The following is a 22,220-nucleotide window of genomic DNA, read 5'->3' as shown; positions in this document are numbered from 1 at the left end:
ACCAGCACCTCTGGCCCAATCCACCCTCTTCAAATACAAGTGGTGCCACCCAAGGTCAGCCCCCAGAGGGCATGGAGGCAGTGGTGGAGCTGCCCCCCTCCCCTTCACTGCTAAAGCAGTCTCGGAAATGCTCTGAGAAAGCCTGCTCATTCAGCAGGGAGAAAAGGAGGCTTTTACAAGGACAGCAAGTAATAGAAAAGCCATGTGAGGATGTCATTTGAGCCACACAAACTCTTGCACTTGAGCAAGAGGGCTGGAGAAAACCGTGCAGCACAGAGCAAAGTGGGTAGCGTTGGTCCTCTGAAACACCGGCACAACAGGACCAACAGCTCTGTGGGACAGGACTCCTTACTGGGCTTTTGCAGCCAGCCACTGCTCTCACCACAAGCCAAGAAATGTGATTAGGAGCCCCAGTCCTCATTTTGTCTGTATGAGCAGGTCGCTGATGGCTTGATGAGGATGACCAGCAAAGACAAGGTGGGTGAGCAGCAGTTAGGCTGGTCACAAGTCAGACTGTGGTGTAAAACCCAGCATCCGCTTCCTACTTTCCTGATGGCTATTTGATGGAAACAAGCAAAACCAGCCAATTTTAAACCAAAAATTATTTTCATGTTTTCTGCAAGCCGACCAGAGGGGAATTCCGGTGTCTGCTTGCTTCCCAGTCCTGCCTCCTGCTCCTCTGGTTTCCATCTAAAAATGGAGATAATTATACTCGCCTCTCTCCAATGTGTTTTTCCTGCTGCAAATAAAAAAGCGCAACACTCACTCAAAGGCTTCTGAGCATCTGATGAGCATGATCTGAGGTTTCCTTATGCAAAGGCATTCTTTCTCAGGGGCTTTAGCTTTGTACTTCACAGGCAAAATGGCCTTCATTAATTTAAGTGGTATAAAAAGAAAATATGTTTAAGAAAATAATGCGGAGTAAAATAATATACTGAAAATTCTTCCCAAATTTTATTATGAGTAGTTTTAAAGTTAGTGGGTAACTTTTAATTCTGATGTATCATGTTTAATGTTCTAACAAGTCAAATCCATAGATATCCCCAGCTTTTTACATGTCTTCCTCTGTTAGCATAACATACTGGGTCAAATGTGACTACTGTTTATTTTAATGTTGCAAAATCGATCCCAGCTTCATATTTTTGGTTCATTTTGGTACATTTCCAGAATAAATCCTGCCCATGCTTTTAAAGCAGGGAAGACTTTTGACATACCCACATTGTGACTGTGGAAGGCATTTCTGGCACACATAATGAGTGACTGACTTCCCTGCTTGTTTTCATAGTGATAAATATGCGGTACCATTAGGCAGGAAAACAGTATTCTCCAAAAAATCTCTGCTAAGCACATTTTGGAGTTAATGGGGTAGCATACATACATCATGCTCTCTTTCTGTTCTAAGAGGTATTTGATTCAATGAAATTCACTCGCTACCACATAATTTAAACTGCTAAAATGGAACATTGTATTTTCCTTTTCTGCACATGTAAAAAGAGCAGACAATCTTGCCACGGTTAACTATACAATCTTGTTAGGCTTCTATAGATTTCATTAATGCCTCATAAAAGAGAATCAATAAAACTCCTTGCACAGTGATATAAAAAATGACCTTTTGATTTACTCTTTAAGATACAAAAAAAATAAATGTAATCAATAGATATCATCAGAACTTATCTGATGAGAGCTCCAGCAATGGTCAAGTTTAGACTAAGAATTCTTCAGAGAAGTTATGTTTCTGGTCTGAACTCCTTCCTAAGGGATTGTTTCTGATACCATCAGGAGCCTTTGGTGGGACTACCCATTTTAGGCCACAACCCTGCAAAGCTGTTAGATGTGTGGGATTACTCACACACGGAAGCACATATGATTGCAGAAGTGTCACCACACTTCAAAAAGTGACAGGACTGCTCACAAAAGAAAAGATTTTCACAGAACTGTGTCTTTGCTCCCATTCATGCTTTAAATTTTCCTTTGACATTTTCCCAGGGACAATACTTAAGTTGATTTTGGTAGTTCCTTCTGTGTAATTTACAGCTTAGCGCACCCAGCAAGCACACCAAAATGACACCTATCTCAGCCCTATCTCAGCATCCCAACAGGAGAGTCACTGCTAACAAACAGCTCTGTCCTGGCAGCAGCATGAGCACTCGAAAAAAAGGGCCTCATCCATGGCTTTTTCACTGAGTCTTTCCACCTACTTTGTTCAAAATCCCTCACTCAGATAGCTTGTGGCATTCCATTTCATGTTGTCTTTGGGTTTTACAGTTTTCTCTTGCATTCAAAGATAATAACAACTCTCTGATACCTTTTTTAGTGGCTAGACTGACCAACTCAGAAAATTGTTCCAAGTGCTCTCCTCCCACTTCTGCAAGATTTCTCTGGCCATAAGGAACAGCCTCACATAAACAAAACAAAACAAAACAAACAATAACACCATAAAGAGATAAGCTGGTGGCAATATTAATTTTTTTGTCTTCTTTTTAAAGTATCTCTGCTTTTTAATCGCCTCATAGATAGCTTATACAGGTAATGACACATGTCCTTTAAAACACCTCAGACTTAAATTCATGGGACTTTTCTTTTGATTTTCAAGTTCTTCCTCCCTGCTTGCCTCAGTTCATACTGAATCATCTTCCAGTCTGAACCAAGGATTCTGAGGTCTCTCCCAAAGCAACAGAGATTCCTCTGACATTTCTCTATGGGCACCTGCAGCTGGCAATTCCCCACCTGTCTACTAACTGCTTCCCCTGTTTCATGTCAGTCCACTCAACTGCAAACAACTACCACTGAGAGATGGCTGCATGGCCCCTGGTGCTCATTAGGAGGGACCATTTGGCTCTGTGCATGCTGGTGTCCTACCAAAATGGAGCAGTTTATTTATCACAACTTTCCATTTCCTGCCTCAATTAGCACCATCATGCATAACATGCTTTGGTAACCTCTGAACAAACTGCCCGCATGCATTTTGTGTCTGTCTTGTGGTTTCCAAGTGACTAATAAATCCATGTCTCTCTGCTCCCCAAAATATGTATTTTTCACTTAGCTAGAGGATCAAAACACCACCTTTCTCCAGCTTCCAATCCCACAGATAAATTCTTTCCCATCCCAAGAGAAAATGTTTAGTCTATACCTTGTCTATACCTTGTCTATACCACTAACCCTAGCAAGTTGATTTTTGAATGTTTTAATTTTCCATTGCCTACTTTGAGAGAAGATGATGAGGACAATTCAAGTTTGCTTTTTGTTTTTGTAAATGTCCTCTAAGATGATAAAAAATGACTGGTCATTGTTGTAGGTGGAAAGACAGCCTCAGTGGTATAGAGACCTGCTGAGAAAAGTCCATCTCGGGTTTTGATCAGAAGTAGGGTGATATTCTGAGAACAACTGCAGAGAGCGTAGGCAACATGCACATACAGCCTTTTCCTTTTAATTACTACATCTTTGCAGAGGCTTTGCATCAGTGAGGTTGCGGGGGGTTGCAAAAACTTACAAATAATTTATCTTTTTAAAAAAATTAAAAGCCTCAAAAAACTAGTTGTCATAAAACAGCATTTTACCCTGTAACTGCCATTCTAGATGCCTGTCTTTTATTTCGGTTCTCCTAAGTGGAACAAGATCTTGTAAAGATATAAACATTTTCCTCCTCATTTTAGTGGCAAAGAATCTCTTTATTAGCACCAGGATCACTCCCTGATGTACTTTTCAGGTCTGCTCCTTCTCTTTCCAGTTTTTTAAAAAGAGTTCTTGGAGCCATGGCAATTTTTTCTGTCCAAAGAAGTGAGATAGAAATCTCCCCACCATGAACAGTATCTTACAGAGTTGCAACTGCTAACAGCCCTCAGCTGGTGTAGAACTGAGGCACTCAACAAACTCGGGGAAGCTGTGGGGTTTACACAAAACTGGAGGTTCAGCTACAAACATACTTTTTGCAGACTGGCTCTTCCACTTAGAAAGTTCACCTACAAGAGCATAATAGGAAGTTTCAAAACCTAGACCTCATGGGCTGAAATTTGTTAGGAACAGATGGGGCTAAGTGGCATACACAATTTACCTGTACACCTAAATACAGTTATATATATATTTATAAACATCACTAAACCAGCTGGTATCCATTTCCTTGCTAATCAAAACACCTTTGGCTTTCTCATATTCCAGACCTACACTGCTACAATCACTTGGGTTTCATACACAAGAGTCACACCTGGTGGCCCTCAAGTCCTGCAAACTTGGTATCGCACAAATTATCATTAATTGGTTTTGCTCCTATAGGAATATTCATGCTGCCGATTAGATAGTGGTTGAAATGTAAAGGTCAAATCACTTAATATTAAACAATTCAGCATTCAGCAACAGAGAGCACAAGTCAGAAGAACTGAATTTTGAAGCTAGGGCTATTATCAGATAAGATCTTCATCCTTGCAGGTAAGTGCATCTTCCCAAATAACTTTTCATGGCCAGTAAGAAATTTCCTTGGTGAGAGACTTTCATGAGCCTTTAACCTGGATTTCTAGAATGAAACATGTAGACTTACATTAAGCTATTTCAGTCCAGAATTTCCCTGTGGTTGGGTAATTATTTATACTAATAACTTCCCAATGATAGTGTCTGGATGCAGCCTGCACATACACAAAACAAAGCAACTGAATATTGTTCATGCACTGCAACGTATTTAAGCAATGACTCACACTTCCATAAAAGTTCTCATACTACAGAAAACTAAATTTATTTTGGAGAGTTGAAGTCCCCAAATACTGCACTCAGGAACCCCTGTAGTCTCTCTACAGACAACAATCCACTACATGTTTTATAGTTACACCTTTGCAAAGCACAGCTATGTATGCCTAGATGTCCACAGGATGTTGATATTGATCACAAGATAATGGCACCACATGTTATTGTATTGATCATATTGATGTATCTTAAAATACTGACCATCTAAAAGCAAACCAAATTAAGATGAAATTTGATCATTAAAGGGTGTGGCTTGTTGCTTTGGGTTTTTTTAAGGACTGCCTTAAGCAAAACCTTCCCTAGTATATATATTTTCTAAAATGCACAAGTGGTAATAAATAGGCCATTATTTGTACTTATTTTTCAGATACTACTTCAGAAAACAAACAATGCAACAGTTTTTAGCTTGCTCTGTGGATAAGAGTTACTTTGCTCAAATAAACTAAACTTCAATAGCTGACAAAAAGTAATCAATAGTTTTTAAGATTAAATTTGACCTTACAGACCATATGGCAAATACAGTTCCCCACTAATATACTTCCATGAAGTGCTGAAGTCTACAGCTCAAAACAAGGAACTTCAACAAGAGCAACCAAACTTTCTTTCTTTCAATGTACATAGAGACAGGAAAATAAGCAAATAGAGTAGAAAGGCCTTACATATTTTGGTCCAGTAAGAGCCCTTTTTGTAGCTTGGGAGTTAAAAATGCCCACCAAATTCCAAAATGTCTACATATCCTAACAGCAGAAACTGAAGGAAAATCATGTTTAAGTCAGACATGGCACCAAGATCTAACACAACCAGAACAACTACAAATTTTGCTTGATAAAAGCATTTATTTTCCTTAACTAATTGCAGAAAATATTAATGGCAGCTTAGTATGCCAGTTATGCCACAGATCTTTATCTGTCTCCTAAAATAAAGAAAACCTCTGCTGAGTCACACAAACTGCTTTTCCCCTGCTCCAGCATAGGTCCTCCCCATGAGCTGCAGTCCCTTAGGATAAAACTGCTCTTTCCTGGGCTCCCCAGGGGCTGCAGGGGGTCTGAGCTCCAGCACCTGGAGGTCCTCATCCTCCTCACAGAAGCCACCCCTGAAGACCCCTAACACCTGGGCACCTGCACCCAGTGCAGGGGAGCAGCCAAGACACCTGGTGGTTTTCTCCCATCCATTGCCCAGGGACACCCTTTGCAGAGCTATGTACCTCAGGGAGCTGAACACATCCACAGGCTTTGTTCATTCCATCAAGGAGGCAGGAAAAGAAAAACAAACCTGCAACTTTTCCCAGTGTTATCCCCTACCTAAGAACAATTTTTAGTTGTGCTTTTTATTTTTGAGGGGTGGGGTCCTAAGCTTGAAAGCCTCATGGTCTGGAGAGGTCAGCATTCGTGAAGGAGCCTGGCACAGTTTTGGAGGCTAAATTTCTTCAGAGAATGCAATGACCAAAATATTTGAAAATTTATGTCAACTTTAGTGAGGGAATCCAACTGCAGAACAAGGGTAAAAAAAAAAAAAAAAACCCACGCAAAATGAATGTTTTTCAAACTTGTCTTTCAAAACAGTAGTTTTGTTACTTTACTTCTTATTTTATTTCAGAGGTTAAAGAATATTCCCAAGTAAACAAAAATTGCAAAATGTTTTGTTTTGCAAACTGTTTTTTAAGGTCTTTGGGGCAGGGGAAAATTACTCAAGGGATGATTATAAATCTTTTCTCAAAATTTCAAGACTTTCTGCTGAACTGGACAAACTACATGCACAGTCCTAATTCACAAAGACAGTTTAGTAGCCTCATGCAACCCCAAATATTCTGCAGCAGACAGACTATCAGTCTCCTTTTCCTCTTTCTATTTAAATGCAGGCTCAAAGCCTTCCCAGAAAGAGGGACCCCAGCATATAACACAGTCTCACAGGTCCCTCAGCCCATGACTACAAACCTGGCTCCTGGTCACCTTCAGTTTCACAGCCCTTTGGGCACCTGAATTAGCTGCATAACCAACTGCTTCTAATAATTTTGTGCACGTTTCATGCTTAGTATACAATATGCAGACATCCAGACAGACAAAAATAGTAAAACTTTGAGAAAGATAAAAGAATATTGGCACTTCAATGCCTTTTCCAGTGAAAAATATTCATGGCTGTATTAGACCAGTTGTCCTGCACCAATATGAACAGCATTATTTTGTTAGCATAATTCAATTACAGCCCATGAACACACATATATTTACTTTTTTATAACCAAATACAATAACGATTTTTTAAATAACTTTCAGGCAAAGTAGTGAAATACATTAGGAAAGAACATATGGAAAAAGTCGCTTTTGACCTATGTTTTATCCTTAAAACCCAAAAGTGGATTCAGTATTAAAATGAAAGCATTCTAAGTATATTGTGAAATATTTACAGCTGTTATTACTGCCTGATTTATGTGTGCCAGAGACCAGATTATTCAGACTGGTTTCATAAGCAATATGTTAGTAAACAGGACTTTGTTTGGTAATTATATTAAACATACCCATATAAGCTTGGGATTAATTACAAACAGTATTTTACTGTACTTGATAAAAGCACTAAGCAGCAAGAACTAATGATGGCAAAAAGGTCTTCTCTCATTTTCAATAAAGCTTTCCATGTGAAAATCTGTCAACATGAAAAAGTTACAGCTTGTAATTAAAACCAGGCTTTAGTTCAGTAATATGTTTTCATGTTATGATCCAGAAGAGGGGAAAAAATACAATTGAGTTAGTCTTCTTAAACCATGCAAACACATGATCTGCTCTGGGCATGCTACTGATGTCAACTCCTTTAGCTTGGGAAGACAAAAATTTCAAGTTCAGCCTCATGACACATTCAAGAGTTTTTCACTACTAACACAGTTAAGAGTTTAAGTGAGCCCTCCAGATGTGTCCACTAGATTTTTGCACTGGCTATGCTTACCCACATCAGGCATTTAAGCCCTACTCCTGTCAGTACTTGTACAAGGTTTCACTAATGGATGGATAATAGCAAAGAGGAGGCAGAGGAGGTTACAGAAATACTTCACCACACTTGGGAGCATGTCAGTAAGCAATTAATTATGCTTCCCCCCCCCGTTTCCAGCTCCCACGTTAACTTACTAAGCGACCCTTTGCCTGTCTCCACAATGGCTTTATAGCACAAGATCTATTTTCAAAGCAGACTTTCAAGTGACTTTTCAGAATTAGACCAGTTGCCAAAGTCAGTGCTAAACTGTGCTTCAGTGGGTTCCAAGACCACAGTACAAAGGCCTCAGTCTGCTGATTGCTTTTGAAGATTAATAACATGTTCATCACCCATCATGCTTTTCTTTACCAACCGTGCACCATTTTTTCTCCATGCTTCTCAACCTTCTTTTTGATACACTGAGATAGGTAGATGCTATTTGCTGCACCAATAGTTACATAGAATTTAAGGCCATAGGCACAGAAATGCTATCTTGACAAGTTTAAATGTTTTCACACTGTTGTAACAAGACATATTCCCTAAATAGCCAGCAAATAACCTTTTTTTCCATGGCAACACAGTGCTCCACATGACAAAGCACCTTACTGACTTCAGTAGAAACTTTTCTTGAACCAGGTCATAATGTATTTAATGATTAAGAACCAAGCAGATAAGCAGCTCTGTGGTCATCCTGTGTTACAGAAGCCTGTACACTAGATTTGCTACTCTCACTTTAATTCAGAAACATGACACTCCCTGCTTTTCTTATAACCATTTTTGTTTCTTGTTAATGCAACCAGATGGTAACTTCAGTTTGAGTACAGGTCTCCCTACTTTAATGTGAACTCTTCATCTTACTGCTGTCAGATGACATTTGCTTTCCTTAATGTACATAGTTTTAGAAAAATTACAAGAGTGCTATGGCTACATTACATGAAAAATTCCAACGTACATTTAGCTGACATAGCATCAGCTGCTGTTTAAACTGGGCTTAGTTAATGGACTTTTAATGTCAGTGGGGTTATGTGCAGTTACTGGCTATTAGCAGGAATGGGCCCTTTCTATAAAAATCACTTTTCCTCAAGTGTGTTGTTTGAACATTCCTTCCTCTGATTTAGTGACTGTCACCAAATACAAAACAAATGCAAGGACACTGGAATCTACTGTTATCTTTAAAAGCAACTTAACCTCAGCCTGGCCTCCACAAGCGAAATATGTGTTCTGCATTGATAGTAGTGGATATAAAGTCAAAAGACTGAATTTTCCTTTTCTTGCTCCAGTGAGTAAATCCCAAGCAATCCAGTAAAATGAATCAGAGAGAAAGCAAAATTTGTTCAAAGTACTGGCATCCATTGATTTCCCTAAAAGAAAGGATCTTTGCAGTGAAAGCAAGAACTCATAAAATAAGGTTATTGGTAAAATGTAGCAAATGAGTAGTCCACACAGTGTAATTTCATCATCTCAATCTAGTTTTCTTTGCAAATATTTCTTTTAAATGCAAATTTAAGACTTTCCTCTCAAGACTGAAAAAAGATAAAAATGTTTGCAAAGCAAGAAAGCAAAATACAAAGTTTGGGTTTTTTTAAGGATTTGGGAAGAGTTATCTAAAAACTATATTTGCTACACAAAATTAATTTAGAAAACAGCAGGGAAAAAACCACAAACACAACACCAAAACAAAACCACAAACAAAAACCAAAAAACACACCAATACAGAAATACTCCAGGACAAGCAAAGGACTAAAGCTAGCAGAAGCTGAACAATTTTGCCTTTTTCAGTGCTCATGAAAGGCACATGACACTTCTCGTTCTACTGCCTAAACCAGGATAGTAACTGTTTTTTTTTGTTTTGGTTTGGTTTTTTACCAGCTACCAGGCTTCACGTCTAACTCAAGCCTTCAAAGCCTATGCTTTTAGCAGTAGAGGTTTTTCATTAAAAAAAACAGCTTATTGCTGAGGCAGGAAATTGCCACACATTTGTATGTACTAGATATTTATGTGGGTATCTGCCTACAGTTGGTGACATTTGGCTGTCAGCATTATTATATGAAATAACATGACAAAACCACGTGAGAAAACAACTACCTGAAGAATCTCACTAACACTGTTTCAAGTGAGGCACTGTGTTCATCTTTTTACAGCAAAGGGCCACATTGCTACACATAAGGGAAATGAAAACTCAAAAACCATTTAAATCATTATGCTTGCAAAAAATCCCACAATACAGCTTGACAGAAAAAAAAAAAAAAAAAAATCAAGGTCCATCCATCCTCAAGTCTCACTCTACTGTGTCAACTTACTTTTAACACAGAACCAGATTGGCTTCTGATGTGTGCTGGCTTTCAAATTAATGGAGCTATATTTGTTGATGGTCATAACCTGGCCTTGTACAGTGTAAATCTATCCTTGGTATAAGCATCATGGACTCAAAAAAACACCAAACAAAAGGAAACTGACACATCCCAGTACTGAACTTCACAGCGACAAACCTTCTAGCTACTTAGGAATTAAGAAATTAGGCACTTCCTATTTACTACAGCATGGCTATTTTACATTAGGAAGAGAAGGAAAACCAGCACTCACATTCTTGCCAGCAGTGACCTGCTGCATAAGATCATCACTGTATTACGTTTGAGCAAGAAACCAAAAAAGTCACTCACCTTTAGAAACTGGTGAGGCAGCAGAAACGAAGTCCCTAAAGCTACATTTGCAATGTCTGAATGAAAGGAATTTGTAATGGGGAAGATGACTTGCTAAAAACTAGTGCAGCTTTGGGGCCAAAAAGCTTAGAGCAAGGAATACTAGTAGTTCATAAGCCACTTTAGTGAAATTTTCAGTGAATGAATTACACAGGTACAAGGGCACACTCACCACCATTTAATTACAGTCCCATCCCTTAACTGCACAGACTTATAGTTTCCAGAAGGAACTTTGATTTTCAGATCTGAAGAGACTGAGTTTGACAGGGGAATCTTTATCTCCTCCTAGATGAAAGCAACACCGAGGTTTGTCCTAATCCTAAAATAAAGGCTAGCAGAGCAGAGGTTTCTCTGTTGTCTCATCTGACTGCAGACAACCCAAAATTTCAGCCTGGGTGCCCCACTGTTACCCTACTAGCCCCAGCTATTCACTGCTACTCACAGCCTCTCATCTTTTGTAGGTGTAGAGCTGCAGAGTAACCAGGCAGACACGTGAAGTTGTTGATAGGAAAGGCAAGAGCTAACTGTGCTAACTCCATGAGCAACTGGCAAAACTAAAAGATGTATTACTGAATGAAAATTAATTCAGAGTAAGGCAGAGTCTATACTCTGAATATAGCACAGGTAATTTACCAGGAGTAAGTCAGCATAGCCAAATCCAATGCACATGAGAACAGAATTAGTCTCACTTGCTATTCTGTCCCACATCTTATTCCTTGATTTCGTTATGACTGAACTGCAATTAACCTCATTCAGCGAGACCATATTATTATTTTTGTCCACTATATAAACTTTCTAGTATAAACATATATGTTGGGACTGAATAAGTCAAGGAATATCTTTAAACAATAAATAAATACAGCATATCATAAGAGTGCAGCAATTCACATCCTAGATGTTATTTTAGCAAATTTATGCTTGGGAGATAGCTCTCCAAGAAGCTTTGAATTACTAATAATCCTGTGGTGATCGCTTTTCACTGCCTGATTTGAAATGCACTAAATTCAAGCAAAGAAGTGCCTGGGGAACAACAATCAGTTCAAACAAGTTTCCAAAACGGCTGCAATAGAGTCAAGCTCTTTTCACAAATCATTCAAGGCTTACTTGCACATTTCCTTGTATCTAGCTGATGAAATTCAAGATTTCTCAAACAATCACATTCAGCACTCAGGGGACCAAGAAAAACACAAGCTTTCCTTTTTTCTCAAAGGATACACTGTTAATCCACAGAGCTTAACACTTCAACCTCTAACTCAATATGAGACTAAGAAATAAAGCTACTTTACTTCTTGAAAATAACTAAAAAGGGATTGGCAGGAGCTACCTAACAAGAAAATGCTCAGCTGTTGCCAGGCCAGCAAAACGTATCTGAGCTCCTTAGCATTACTGTTGATAATGTTACCACAACAAGAGAAAAAAAAGATACTGATTTAATTGTCTATGCAACCTCATAGTTTTTATGACTCATAAGGCAATGGGGTCCTTCGGAGCATAAGTTATTCATTCAGATGAATGAAGTACAGTTGAATAAGATAGTCCTGAATTGCAGATTAAACCCAAACAAAACTAAACAACCAAAGGCAGTGATCCTTATTCCATTTACAACAATGCTGCAGTTACCCACCAGATCTGCTTTTGCTCTCTCCAAATTCAGCATAACACTGCAGATTTCACTGGGCAAAGCAAATCCTCCCATACCCCCTGCCACTGTAAAGCCAGAGCTTCCAAGAAGCGTCCCTACTTCTGAGCAACAGCATACAGGTTTGCCCTTACCAGCAGATAAGAAGAAAGCATTAGCGAGACCCAAGACATTTGACATTGGGAAAGCACCAAAGAGCTTTCATCATAGCACTCCCTCTGTACCATCCATCTTTGGGAGTCACACAAGGAGGAGGATGTAAAGGAGCACCAGAGTCTCAAGTACTCAGATACTTTGAGTTAACCTTTTGGCTTCCTTATACATTTGCTCTGAACCCTTAGTAATTTCTCCTGATACCTTGCTACCAAACAGAGATTAATACAGCTGTCCTCCCAATCCTGCAAGATGGATTAAAGATTAAACAGCTAATGCAATGTGACAAATTTGAACCTCCCATTGTCTCTAGCAATGCAAACATGTAGCAAAGCTATCCTAAAGATGCAACTGCAGATGTCCCCCATGGTAGGTATCACCAGTTGACATGAGCAGGCACGGCTTCTTGGCTGCCTCTTGCTGCCCTGCCTGCATAGGACTCACAATGAAGCAAAGTGAGAACTTCGGGAGGTGCTGATGCACTGCAGCATCACATACTGACTTGAGGATGTCCCTTCCTTGTTGAGATTATTGAACAGTCATACAAGTTAGAGCAACTCTGCTTCTATTTGGGGAATAGCAAAGGTACTCACCTAAATCAAGTGTTCCCTAACAGCATTGAGGGCATGCCTGGCACCACTGAGAGAGAGAGAATCTGGCTACTTTACTACATTACAGTAAAATCAGTGTAATTAAAAAAACCAAACAAACAACAAACCAAACAATAGTGTGACCTAGCAATTGTAAATATATGCCTTAACCAGGACTGTAAGTCAGGTTTAACAGTGAGGTTTTTCACTAGCCCTAACAGACTTTCAGAGAGCATAAGTAGAAAGAGTTTGGCCAGTGAGGTAAATATTTAAAGTTTTATTTATTGACCTTTCCCCAGAAATAATCCCTTCTGGTTTTCATTAAGGTTTCTTGTTCAACCTTCCCCCAGCAACTAAACAAAAAGGACTCTTCTTATTTAAAAAGTAAAAAAAAAAAAAAAATTACACATCAATAAAAACAACATGATTAAGTGAAACTTTTTGCATGAAGCTTTTCTTCCCCAGCTCATACTTTTAGATAACAATGTCCCCTATAGAGAGACTGCCTAAAACCTGGCATTTGATGAATTAGGAGGAAATCCCATGTTTCCTGCTAAAAGTACATGTGATTTGAGATGGAGTTATAAAAGCAAACAGGAAGCTGTTCTAATGATGATTACCTAGGGGGAAAGTTGTATACAAGAATCTCTGAGGTTACTGAAAGCTGGGAAAACCTCTGGCAGCTCTGACTCACTGCACCTCACTTGTGCATGTTGTTTTTACCAGCAGAGCCAGCCTTGAGGAAAGTAGCTGGAACACAACTACAGTTTGGGGCTTTCTTTTACCTTCTCCAGCTAGCATGCATGCCCACGGCTTACAGCCAGTTTTTTTGCCACATCCTTTCCCAAGAAGACAAACCTAAATACAAAACCCACAACTGATGCTCTGCAAAATGTTTAAGCAGACCTACCACAAAAAAAATGACAATGCTAAATAAAGTCTCTCCTCATCAAAATGCTGAGTTTGGGGTCAAAGTATCTGCAGATGATACTGTTAGATTTAACACAGAGAAATAAAGTCTGTGCAAAATTAAAGGGAATTCTGCTGTTCCTATTTGTTTGATGTAAGCTTCTTTATAACCACTTGCCTTTTGAGCGTATTTTCAAATGCTTGCTTACAAATGATGCAAATTAAGTCTTTCTTTGCATACAGCTTGCCCGTCAGAAGACTTAATACTCTTTCAGATCACCTCTTGGAGAATGTTATGATGGAAAGCTCCAGGGGCGCCTGCTCCTGAGATCAGACTCTACTGAGCACCTGCAATAAACACCACCATCCCTTCAGTTCTTGCAAGCAGTCAGCACCAAACTGTGCATCTGCACATTATTCTGCCACTGTGTTGACAGAGGTTGTAGCCAACTGGAAAACCACTGCTCATCTCTTACTCCTTGCTTTTAATCCTTGACTTACAATTTAAAAGCTTGCGCTGTTTTAGACCTCCAAGTTGAACATGAAAGCAAAAACGGCTAATGAAAATGACAGGCGATGTAATTACTGCTTTATTAGCACCGATGCCAAGATCACTGCCTGCTAAACTTTAATACCTCCACTGGGTGGCTAACAAGATGTGCAATTTACAAACTAGCACAACCCTCTCCCCACTTGAAAAGGAGGAAAGAGAGAATGGGATTGCTATTTTTTCCCATAGTGACATAGATAGTTATATGAAACATATTGCATAGGCAGAGCACCAACAATTAAATTAACTTTTATTTCAAAGATAGCCTCCAGTGACATGTTTTCAATGACAAACCAATGCTCTGAACTTGTAAGACTCACATTGAGTTGAATCCTCTTTGACTAAATCACAGTAAACTGTTCATTTATTTGAGCAATGCAAATTTAGCTGGGAAATTCCCTTTGTAACAGCAACATAAACACATTTTTCCGATAAGCTGTAAAAGCAACTTTTGTGCCTTTTTCCAGGAGTAAGCAGAACTGATTCCTCAACAGTGCAAACATAGCCATGTGCTATAAAATGGGTTACTCCAAACAAGATTACATAGCTGGTAGCACAAAAAAAATGCAGCTTCACTTTTCCAAGTACAGCTCTCCCTACTATTTTACATATAGACAAAATTCTGGTTTTATACTGTACAGAAAAACTTGATGTTGTCTTAGTCAGCCTGGGCTCTCACCTTCCATGGAAACAGATGTTGCTTTGCATCCTACTCAACCAAACTGGACAGACTGCATGTCAAAACACCACTCTTCAGCTTGTAAAAAAAATCAAGATAGTTACTTGAGAATGTCTAATAAATACAATCCACATTTCTTCCTCTCTTGCTGTGCAGACCAGCTATGAAACTGATTTGCCTGGCCTTGGCACAGAGTTGTATTCCTGTTTTCAGATGTACTGTATTCGGAAAATTAAATTAGGAAAATCTTTTTAATAGGGTTACTGCTGTTTCCTGCTTCTGACTTTGGATGTCACACACAAAGCTAGTCCCAAGATATAGTGAATAATCAGGATTTGAGACCATTACCAAAGAGGGGGGGGAAAAAAAGGTTGTGAGGAATGATCCACTTAAAATTATTAAGTGTAAATACACACAACAATGGTGGAAATGTTTAGATACGCTCAGGCATTCTCACTGTACAGAGGAATAAATGACACTGACAGTAATGCTGAAAAGCCATCAGAAGGGGGCTGTATGTGACGCATATAGTTTTCTTATAACTATTGCAACTGGTTGCTAGAGAACCAGAGGAAGAGGAGCCCAGATTTTGCGAACTGTCATCCCCTGCCCCATTCCTGGGGAGGAATCCCTCCTCCACAGACAGATCCACCCACTTCATTTTAATCCTGCTTAAATAGCACCTCAGTCAGCAAAGGAAACCCAGTGGCTGTTTTGCTGTCAGCAAAGGCTACTGCAGTTCTAAAATGCTTCTCAGGACCAGTATGGGCTATCACAACCAGCCCAAATTCATCAACATTCCTGAAATCTGCCGGAGCATGTAGCTTTAAAACTAATTAATGTTCCATGTGGGTTTATCCATTCACAACAAAATACTCAGCCCTCACTTTACTAATACAAATACTATTACAACCCTATAATCAAATACAAGCAGTCCAGTGATGCAACAAGATAATTAAGTCCTTTCACCCCCTTTTTTCAATGAGAAGTGTTCAGATATTTAATTAAGAAGTGCATCCCTAAAATGTTAGTATATTCACATGTTATATTTCACTTTTTCCACACCAAGCCTTTTCAAACTGCTGCTGTTGCTAATACAGACTGTTCTGGGGCAAGCCAAATATCTGCACATATGGCTCTTTTACAGTTTTCTTTTTAAATTATCACTTTGATTTAATTAGGTTTGAGGGGTTAAGCCTTAAAAAAATGTACTCCTGTGTTTTAAAGGAACAACTGAAACAAAAAACTCATGAATATTCAGTTCCTTTAACTTTTCTGTCCCTCTCTTATGCTATCATTATTAGTCCATAGATAGCCTGACCCTTCCTCTTGTCCCACCTACCCACCAAAAAGGCAGGGGCCACAGGATAAGTTCTTTAAATACTTTTAATACCCAAATACAGGGAAGGGGAAAAGTAGAAAAGCACAATGGATGAAACTCAGTCTCTGCTGATTGAAGACCAAAAGGAAAAGTTGGTCTTATGGAAAATGGCAGTGAAATGCCAGGCAGGAGTAGGTGCTTAGGCCCAGGGATAGTTGCTCTTTCTCTCACAGGTCTGGACATTTGAATTCTCATTCTGATGTAGCTTATTGAAGAGGTATAATGAATGCAGCAAATGTCAGATCAGTTGATTCTGGCGTGATAATCGCCCTGGCCCCATTCACTCCACTTTCAGAATTAAGGACTCTCTCTATCATTGTGGCCATTTCCTGTTTGCTCCTAGTAACAGTGAAAAAATACTTAGACAGCTCTAGATAAGAAGGTAAGGAACGCTAATAAAACAAAAAGTGTATTTAGCTCTGCTGAGAAGCTCACAGGAGGATGCTGAGATGCAGTGATACAAATCTCTCTGCTGGGATTGTGGGGGTTGGTCCACCAACTACTCAGTTAATAAATTTATTTTCCATGAGGCAATGGAAAAGGAAGGCATGAAAGCAGAAGCCCCAGCAATGCTCATGGCCTCCGTAGCTTGTTTCAAAAGATATGGATGGTTGGGGAATGAAGAAAACAAGAAATAGTACTACCAGCAAGTACTGAAAAAAACCATACATGCCCTCTTTCCCTTCTCCTCCTCCCCATTCTAGATCTTAACTATGTGCTTGCTTTATGAAGACATCAGTTAAGTTTTTTCTCCTTTCCAAGGTATAACAAAGGACAATCGATTTTTTTTTTGCACAAGTCAGCTGGCCCCAGACCCACTAAAAATCAGAGGACTGTGATCAGGTTAGAGTGTAACTTTCACATGCCCTATTTTCTATTGCTCTCAAAGGAATGCAAGTGAAAAGACTCAAAGGGTGTTTCTATTTTGAAGGAGACAGACTAAAAGGAGGATGGCTTTGGAAAGAGAGGTTGGCTAAGAATCATTCCAATGTTCATGCATTTTTGGATAAGTATAAATAAAGCAGAAGGAAAACTTTTCCCCAGTCCTATATGATGATAAAACTTCCTGAAGAGGGCATAGTTAAACTGTTGATTCATTGCCTCACTGAAGCACCACACACACATACATGAAGATCCGCACAGCAAACACCAATTAAAAAAAGCCCTTAGCTCTGGGAAAGATGCCAAAACCGGGTCTGCACCCAAATTCTGTGCCTAGTCTGAACAAACAGGAAATAAAAATAAAAACATACATGGAAAAACAAGTCCAACATGAATGACTATATCCCAGCCACATTCCCTGGACTTTCCACTCTGTTGTTTATAATGTTCTGCACAACGAGAAGTGCTGCTAAGAGCTCTCCTTCCCATTCTGGGTAGGTGAGCACACTTGTGCCCTGTGACAGGTCCCACTTGCATGCTGCTCTCACAGTGCAGGAAGCCTGGCTCCTCTCCCCTCATGGCAGTTCTGTCCATTTCAGTCTTGTGTTATGGAGGGTACAGATGGAAAGGAAACCCATCTGAAAGTGTGGAGTGTGTATGCCCTGTGGCACTGAGACTTGCACACTGAAGCCGCCGAACGCAGGTGGTCCTCTCTTCCCTGCTCATGCCATCTGTCACGCAAAATACCCAAGTCTTGCCAGCAGAGTGGGCAGGCTCCTTTCTGCTCCGGGTCCAAAGGATCTTTCCTCTTCAACATCCCTCATCTACACGGACAGGTATATACACGCTGAAAGCTAAGTCTACATGCACATAGTACTAGTAAAACCTTTAAATACATAACATCAAACCTGTCCTACCTCAAATGACATTAAACCAACCAGTGAAAAGAAACAATGGTACCTAACACACAGAAGAAACATGACAGGATGTAAAAGGGATTTCTGTACTCTTGTCCTTTGCTTCCCCCTTTTCATGACCAGATTTCTGATCTTCCTGGGAGATAAACGTATGGGCAAGAGAATGCTACTCTGAGGATAAAGTAGGAAACGGATTAGCATCATTACACAGACACGATGTATGGTGCATCCACCCCACCAGCAGCAAGCCTAAGGCTCCCAAAAGCCTGCTAGAGGCACTCAGAGTCAGAGCAACCAGCACCACACTCCTGTCAAGGCAGGCCATAGAGAAGTGCGCTTTGTAATGGCTGGGTGAGAGCACAGGGTCAGATCTGTGCAGTCATCTCAAGTACCTCTATCCACAGAGATGACGGAGTGAAAACCAAGCATTCTTCCACTTGCATTATGCTAAAAACTCCAAATCAAAGCTTTGGTGCATAATATTATTTTTAGTGGCATATATGGAAAAAAAACCCAAAACCACAAAAATCCCAACAGCTTCTAAAAATCCTTTTCTGTAGCTAACCATATAACCAGGATTTCCAAGTGCTCCAACGAACCCGCACAATCCTTGCTATGCACAGCTCAGCCCACATGCAGCAGGAACCTCTCTAGTGCTGAGGAGGTTGAAGAGTATTTCCCTGCAAAAGCTACCCGTTTACACTTTAGGTCTAACTCCTGGGAAGAGAAAAGAAAAGCACTGAGAAAGTTTATCCAGCATCAGCTCGCAGAAGAATAAACCTCCTGGCGTGGCTGTCTGGCGGGTGGGTGACACACTGAGCCAGGGCTCTTTGTGATGCTCTCAAGACATCACTAAACACACACTGAGAAGCAAGACATTTTCACTTGGAAACCGGCTACAGGGAACACAGATCTAGATGTACTCCAGAAACCCGGGCAAAGGAGGTGGGGAAAAAAAAAAAAGAAAAAAAAAAGAAAAAAGGCATAAACACAGAAAGACGGTAACTCCCTTCAGGTATATCATGTTTTAGGCATGAAGAAGGAAGCTGTGGAGGGTATATGGGGGGGGGTTACGAATGACCATCGGCCGCAGAGCCCCGGGGGCACGGCTGTACTGCTGCAGAGGGACACCCGCCTCGCACCTGCCTTTCCCACGCACCTGGCCGGCCCTCCGGGGCGCACCAGCGCCGGTCGCCCGCCGGCCGGAGGGCTGCCAGCGGGTCAGACAGCCCAATAACCCCTCCAGCTTCAGTGCCCGGCTTGAGGAGGGAGTGCAGGGAAACGCCCGTCCCGCCAGGCTCAACAACCACAGACCCGACCCGGCAGCAGCGACCGGAGCCCTCAGACCCCGGCGGGGGCCGTGCATGCGAGGGAACGCGCTACTCGCAAATATAGGAACCGATTTTTTTTTTTTTAAATTAAAAAATCACAGCAGAAATTCGCGTTTTCATCCCGCAACCGGAGGATGCCCTGACCCCTCTCCATCCATCCCCCGCCTTACCTTGCGCCGCGGAGCCGGGGCGACTGGCACCCAGGACAGCCAGGGCGGGGAGCACCACGGTCTGCAGCAGGTATCCCAGTCCCAGCCCGCAGCGGGCCGCCGTCCCCTCCAGCCCCTTCCCCATGGCCGGGGCAGGGGGTAGTCGCGCAGAACCGCGGAGCTTTTCGGTGCCGCCTCTGCCTCCGCCGGCCCCGTCCCACCGCAGGCGCGGAGGGGGTGTGGAGGGGCGCGGAGCGGCGCGGAGCCCCCGCTTAGCGCTCAGGCTGTGCGGGGGGCGGCGGGGCGAGGGGCACCGCTCGTAGCGGGGGGGCAGGGTCGCTGCATGGCCCCGCGGAGGGGCGCGGAGCGGCGCGGAGCCCAGCGGAGCACTGCCTTCTTCCCGCGGGCGGCTCGGCGCGGCTGCCTCCACCCCGGGGGTGGGCGGGGGCCGGGGCCCAGGCTGAGGAGAGGGGGCTGCGCCGGCCGCCTGCGATAAAACGCGAGTCGGAGTGAGGAGCAGACCCAGAGGGAAAGGGGCGGGGGAGGCTAGGAGCCACGCGCTGCAGAACCGGCCCCCTTTCGCCTCCCCGCCCGCGCCCCCTGCGCGCACAACCGCGGGCACACTTGCACACGCATTCTAGTGCACGCATACGTGTACGCCTGCAAACACACGACTCGCACCCCACCACCACCACCACCCCCACTTCTCCCCAGCCCACGCTGGCCGTGCAGCCGGAAGAGCCCCAGAGTTGGGGCTGCGCTGGCCGGACTTGCCGGCTCTCTCGTCCCCACCCCGGCCCTGTGGGCCTGACTCTCCCCACACCTGCGGGGCTCTGACGGGTCAAGGACGTTCTTAGGGAACCCCAAAATGCAGGGTGGAGGAGCCCCATAGCGGCCGGGGGGCACCCGGTCTCCCCCTACAAGCAGGCCGCGGAGGAGGGGGGAGTCGTTGCGGAGGGAGAGGCACACCAGGAGGGATGTCAGGGAACCTTCCATCTCTGGGAAGCTTCTCCCCATTTGCCCCCTGTGTCATCCTCTTAAGGCTGGGGAGGCTCCCTGACATATCTTACCCTCCCACCCTCGTTCTACCCCAAAAAGCTCTCCTTTGGCCTCTGCCTTCACCATGAACCCACCAAATCTCACTCAGTGGGATGGCAGTGCCCCCATCTCAGTTTTGCCACTAAACCTGGGCTCGCCTGAGCTTTACTGTTGCTTTCTGGGGCTTGATTTGTTTTGAGTTTTTCTTAAAGTTGCCTTTCCCTTCAAAGAGCCCAGGCAGGCTGTCCCCAGCCATGACCAGACCCAGCTACTCACACGCCACGTTTGCCAATGACAAGGCCTCTGAGCCCTCCCCACACCATGGGAGCATCGCCTTCTCCAGCCCAGAAGCTCCCCCAAGCTGGGGCCACGTGCGAGGCAAGGAGTGCTATTTTTCTGAGAGGCACGGCTGGGATCTTTCCCAGACGTGTTGCTTTTGCCTTCCACTACTGGCAGGAAAACAGTAGCAGCATTGCTCATACTGCAGGAGGGTCTCTCCTGGGGGTCATAGGAGCTACAAGTCCCCAGGGAGGCTCTGCCCCTCATGCCCCCTTACGTAATTCCCATCCCTGGGTTTGGGGGCTGGACAATTTTTCTCCTCCGCAGCAGCTGACACTAAGCAGCAGCAACATTTCTTTTTCTCCTCTCCTCTCTCCTCTCTCTTCTCTGTACAGGCATAGAGCAAGAAAAAGTGGCAGATTCTGTTCTGGGTGGCACTCCAAGGTATGCCAGGAAGGTGCCACAGGAGGGGTGCATTTCAAGCCCAACAAGCTGATTTACCCAGTAATTTTAAGCAGTCACCCCCAGCTAGAGCATTCCAGCTCTCCATCTCCTGGCTGCGCAACAGCTTGTAAGGGAGTGAGTCCCGTCTGCTTCAAACACAACAGCATCGTTCAGAAAACATTAAGGCTCCACCATAACCCATGAGTTAAGTCTGAGATTGTTTAAGTGGTGGAAGCTCCCAAGTTGAAGCCAGGTTTGAATGAGAATGTGGCTCCTGAACAAGAGCTTTTCTGACTGCATGAGCTCCGCACACCAATCCCTGACCTCATACTCTCTAGTATCATGTCTCAGGTTGGGAGTCAACAGAGTATAACTTTGTATAAAGTTAGTTAGCCAGTTTTGCCTTGACTCTAAGTTGGAAACAACTCTGATTTTTTTGGCTATTTACTGTTTCCCGTGCAAGGGGAAACTTTGAAGATGTCACACATGGAAGATGTATTTGTTACAGCACCAGCTGATATGCACATCTACTGCATTAAATTGAGTTAATTTATTTATGATGTTTTGGGGCTTCCCATGAGTAATACCTACAGTTCCAGGCTTAATTTCTAGTTAGTAGCTCAGCAACCTCATTAAGTAGGTCCATCCCAATTTCAAGATGATATCCCTGCAGCCCTGCCTGTGGATCCCTGTTGGCTGCCAGCCCATCAGCCTGTCTGCCCCAGAGTAGGTGCACTGCTGCTTCATAGCTGTGACAAAAAGGGATGGCATGGAGACTGCAAGCTCTTGGCTTGAGGAGAAAGCCAGTCCTTTCCCAATGCCCAGGGCGTGGCAGACAACAGAGGCACAAGGGTACTGTAGCTTGAGGTGTGCAGTAATCACTTTTCTACT

The 22,220-nt window shown here is 42.6% G+C and overlaps 1 protein-coding gene across 2 annotated transcripts in view; it reads right to left on the bottom strand.

Annotated features, from left to right (window-relative positions):
• The window catches only part of UNC5C (unc-5 netrin receptor C), a 257,762-nt gene extending 237,975 nt beyond the window's left edge, over positions 1-19,787 (bottom strand). The window contains exon 1 of one of the 2 annotated variants that reach the window (XM_051617618.1): positions 19,590-19,787. In XM_051617618.1, the coding sequence (XP_051473578.1) occupies positions 19,590-19,713 (124 nt within the window). In that variant the 5' untranslated portion in view covers positions 19,714-19,787. The remainder of the gene's footprint in view (positions 1-19,589) is intronic. The other variant, XM_051617619.1, reaches the window with a different exon arrangement.
• Between the last annotated feature and the right edge of the window lie 2,433 nt (positions 19,788-22,220).

The sequence above is a fragment of the Apus apus genome, chromosome 4 (assembly GCF_020740795.1).
Source record: "Apus apus isolate bApuApu2 chromosome 4, bApuApu2.pri.cur, whole genome shotgun sequence".
In the NCBI taxonomy this organism is placed as follows: domain Eukaryota; kingdom Metazoa; phylum Chordata; class Aves; order Apodiformes; family Apodidae; genus Apus; species Apus apus.
Note: the sequence above shows the minus strand (reverse complement) of the source record. Positions and strands in the feature narration are given on the sequence as shown.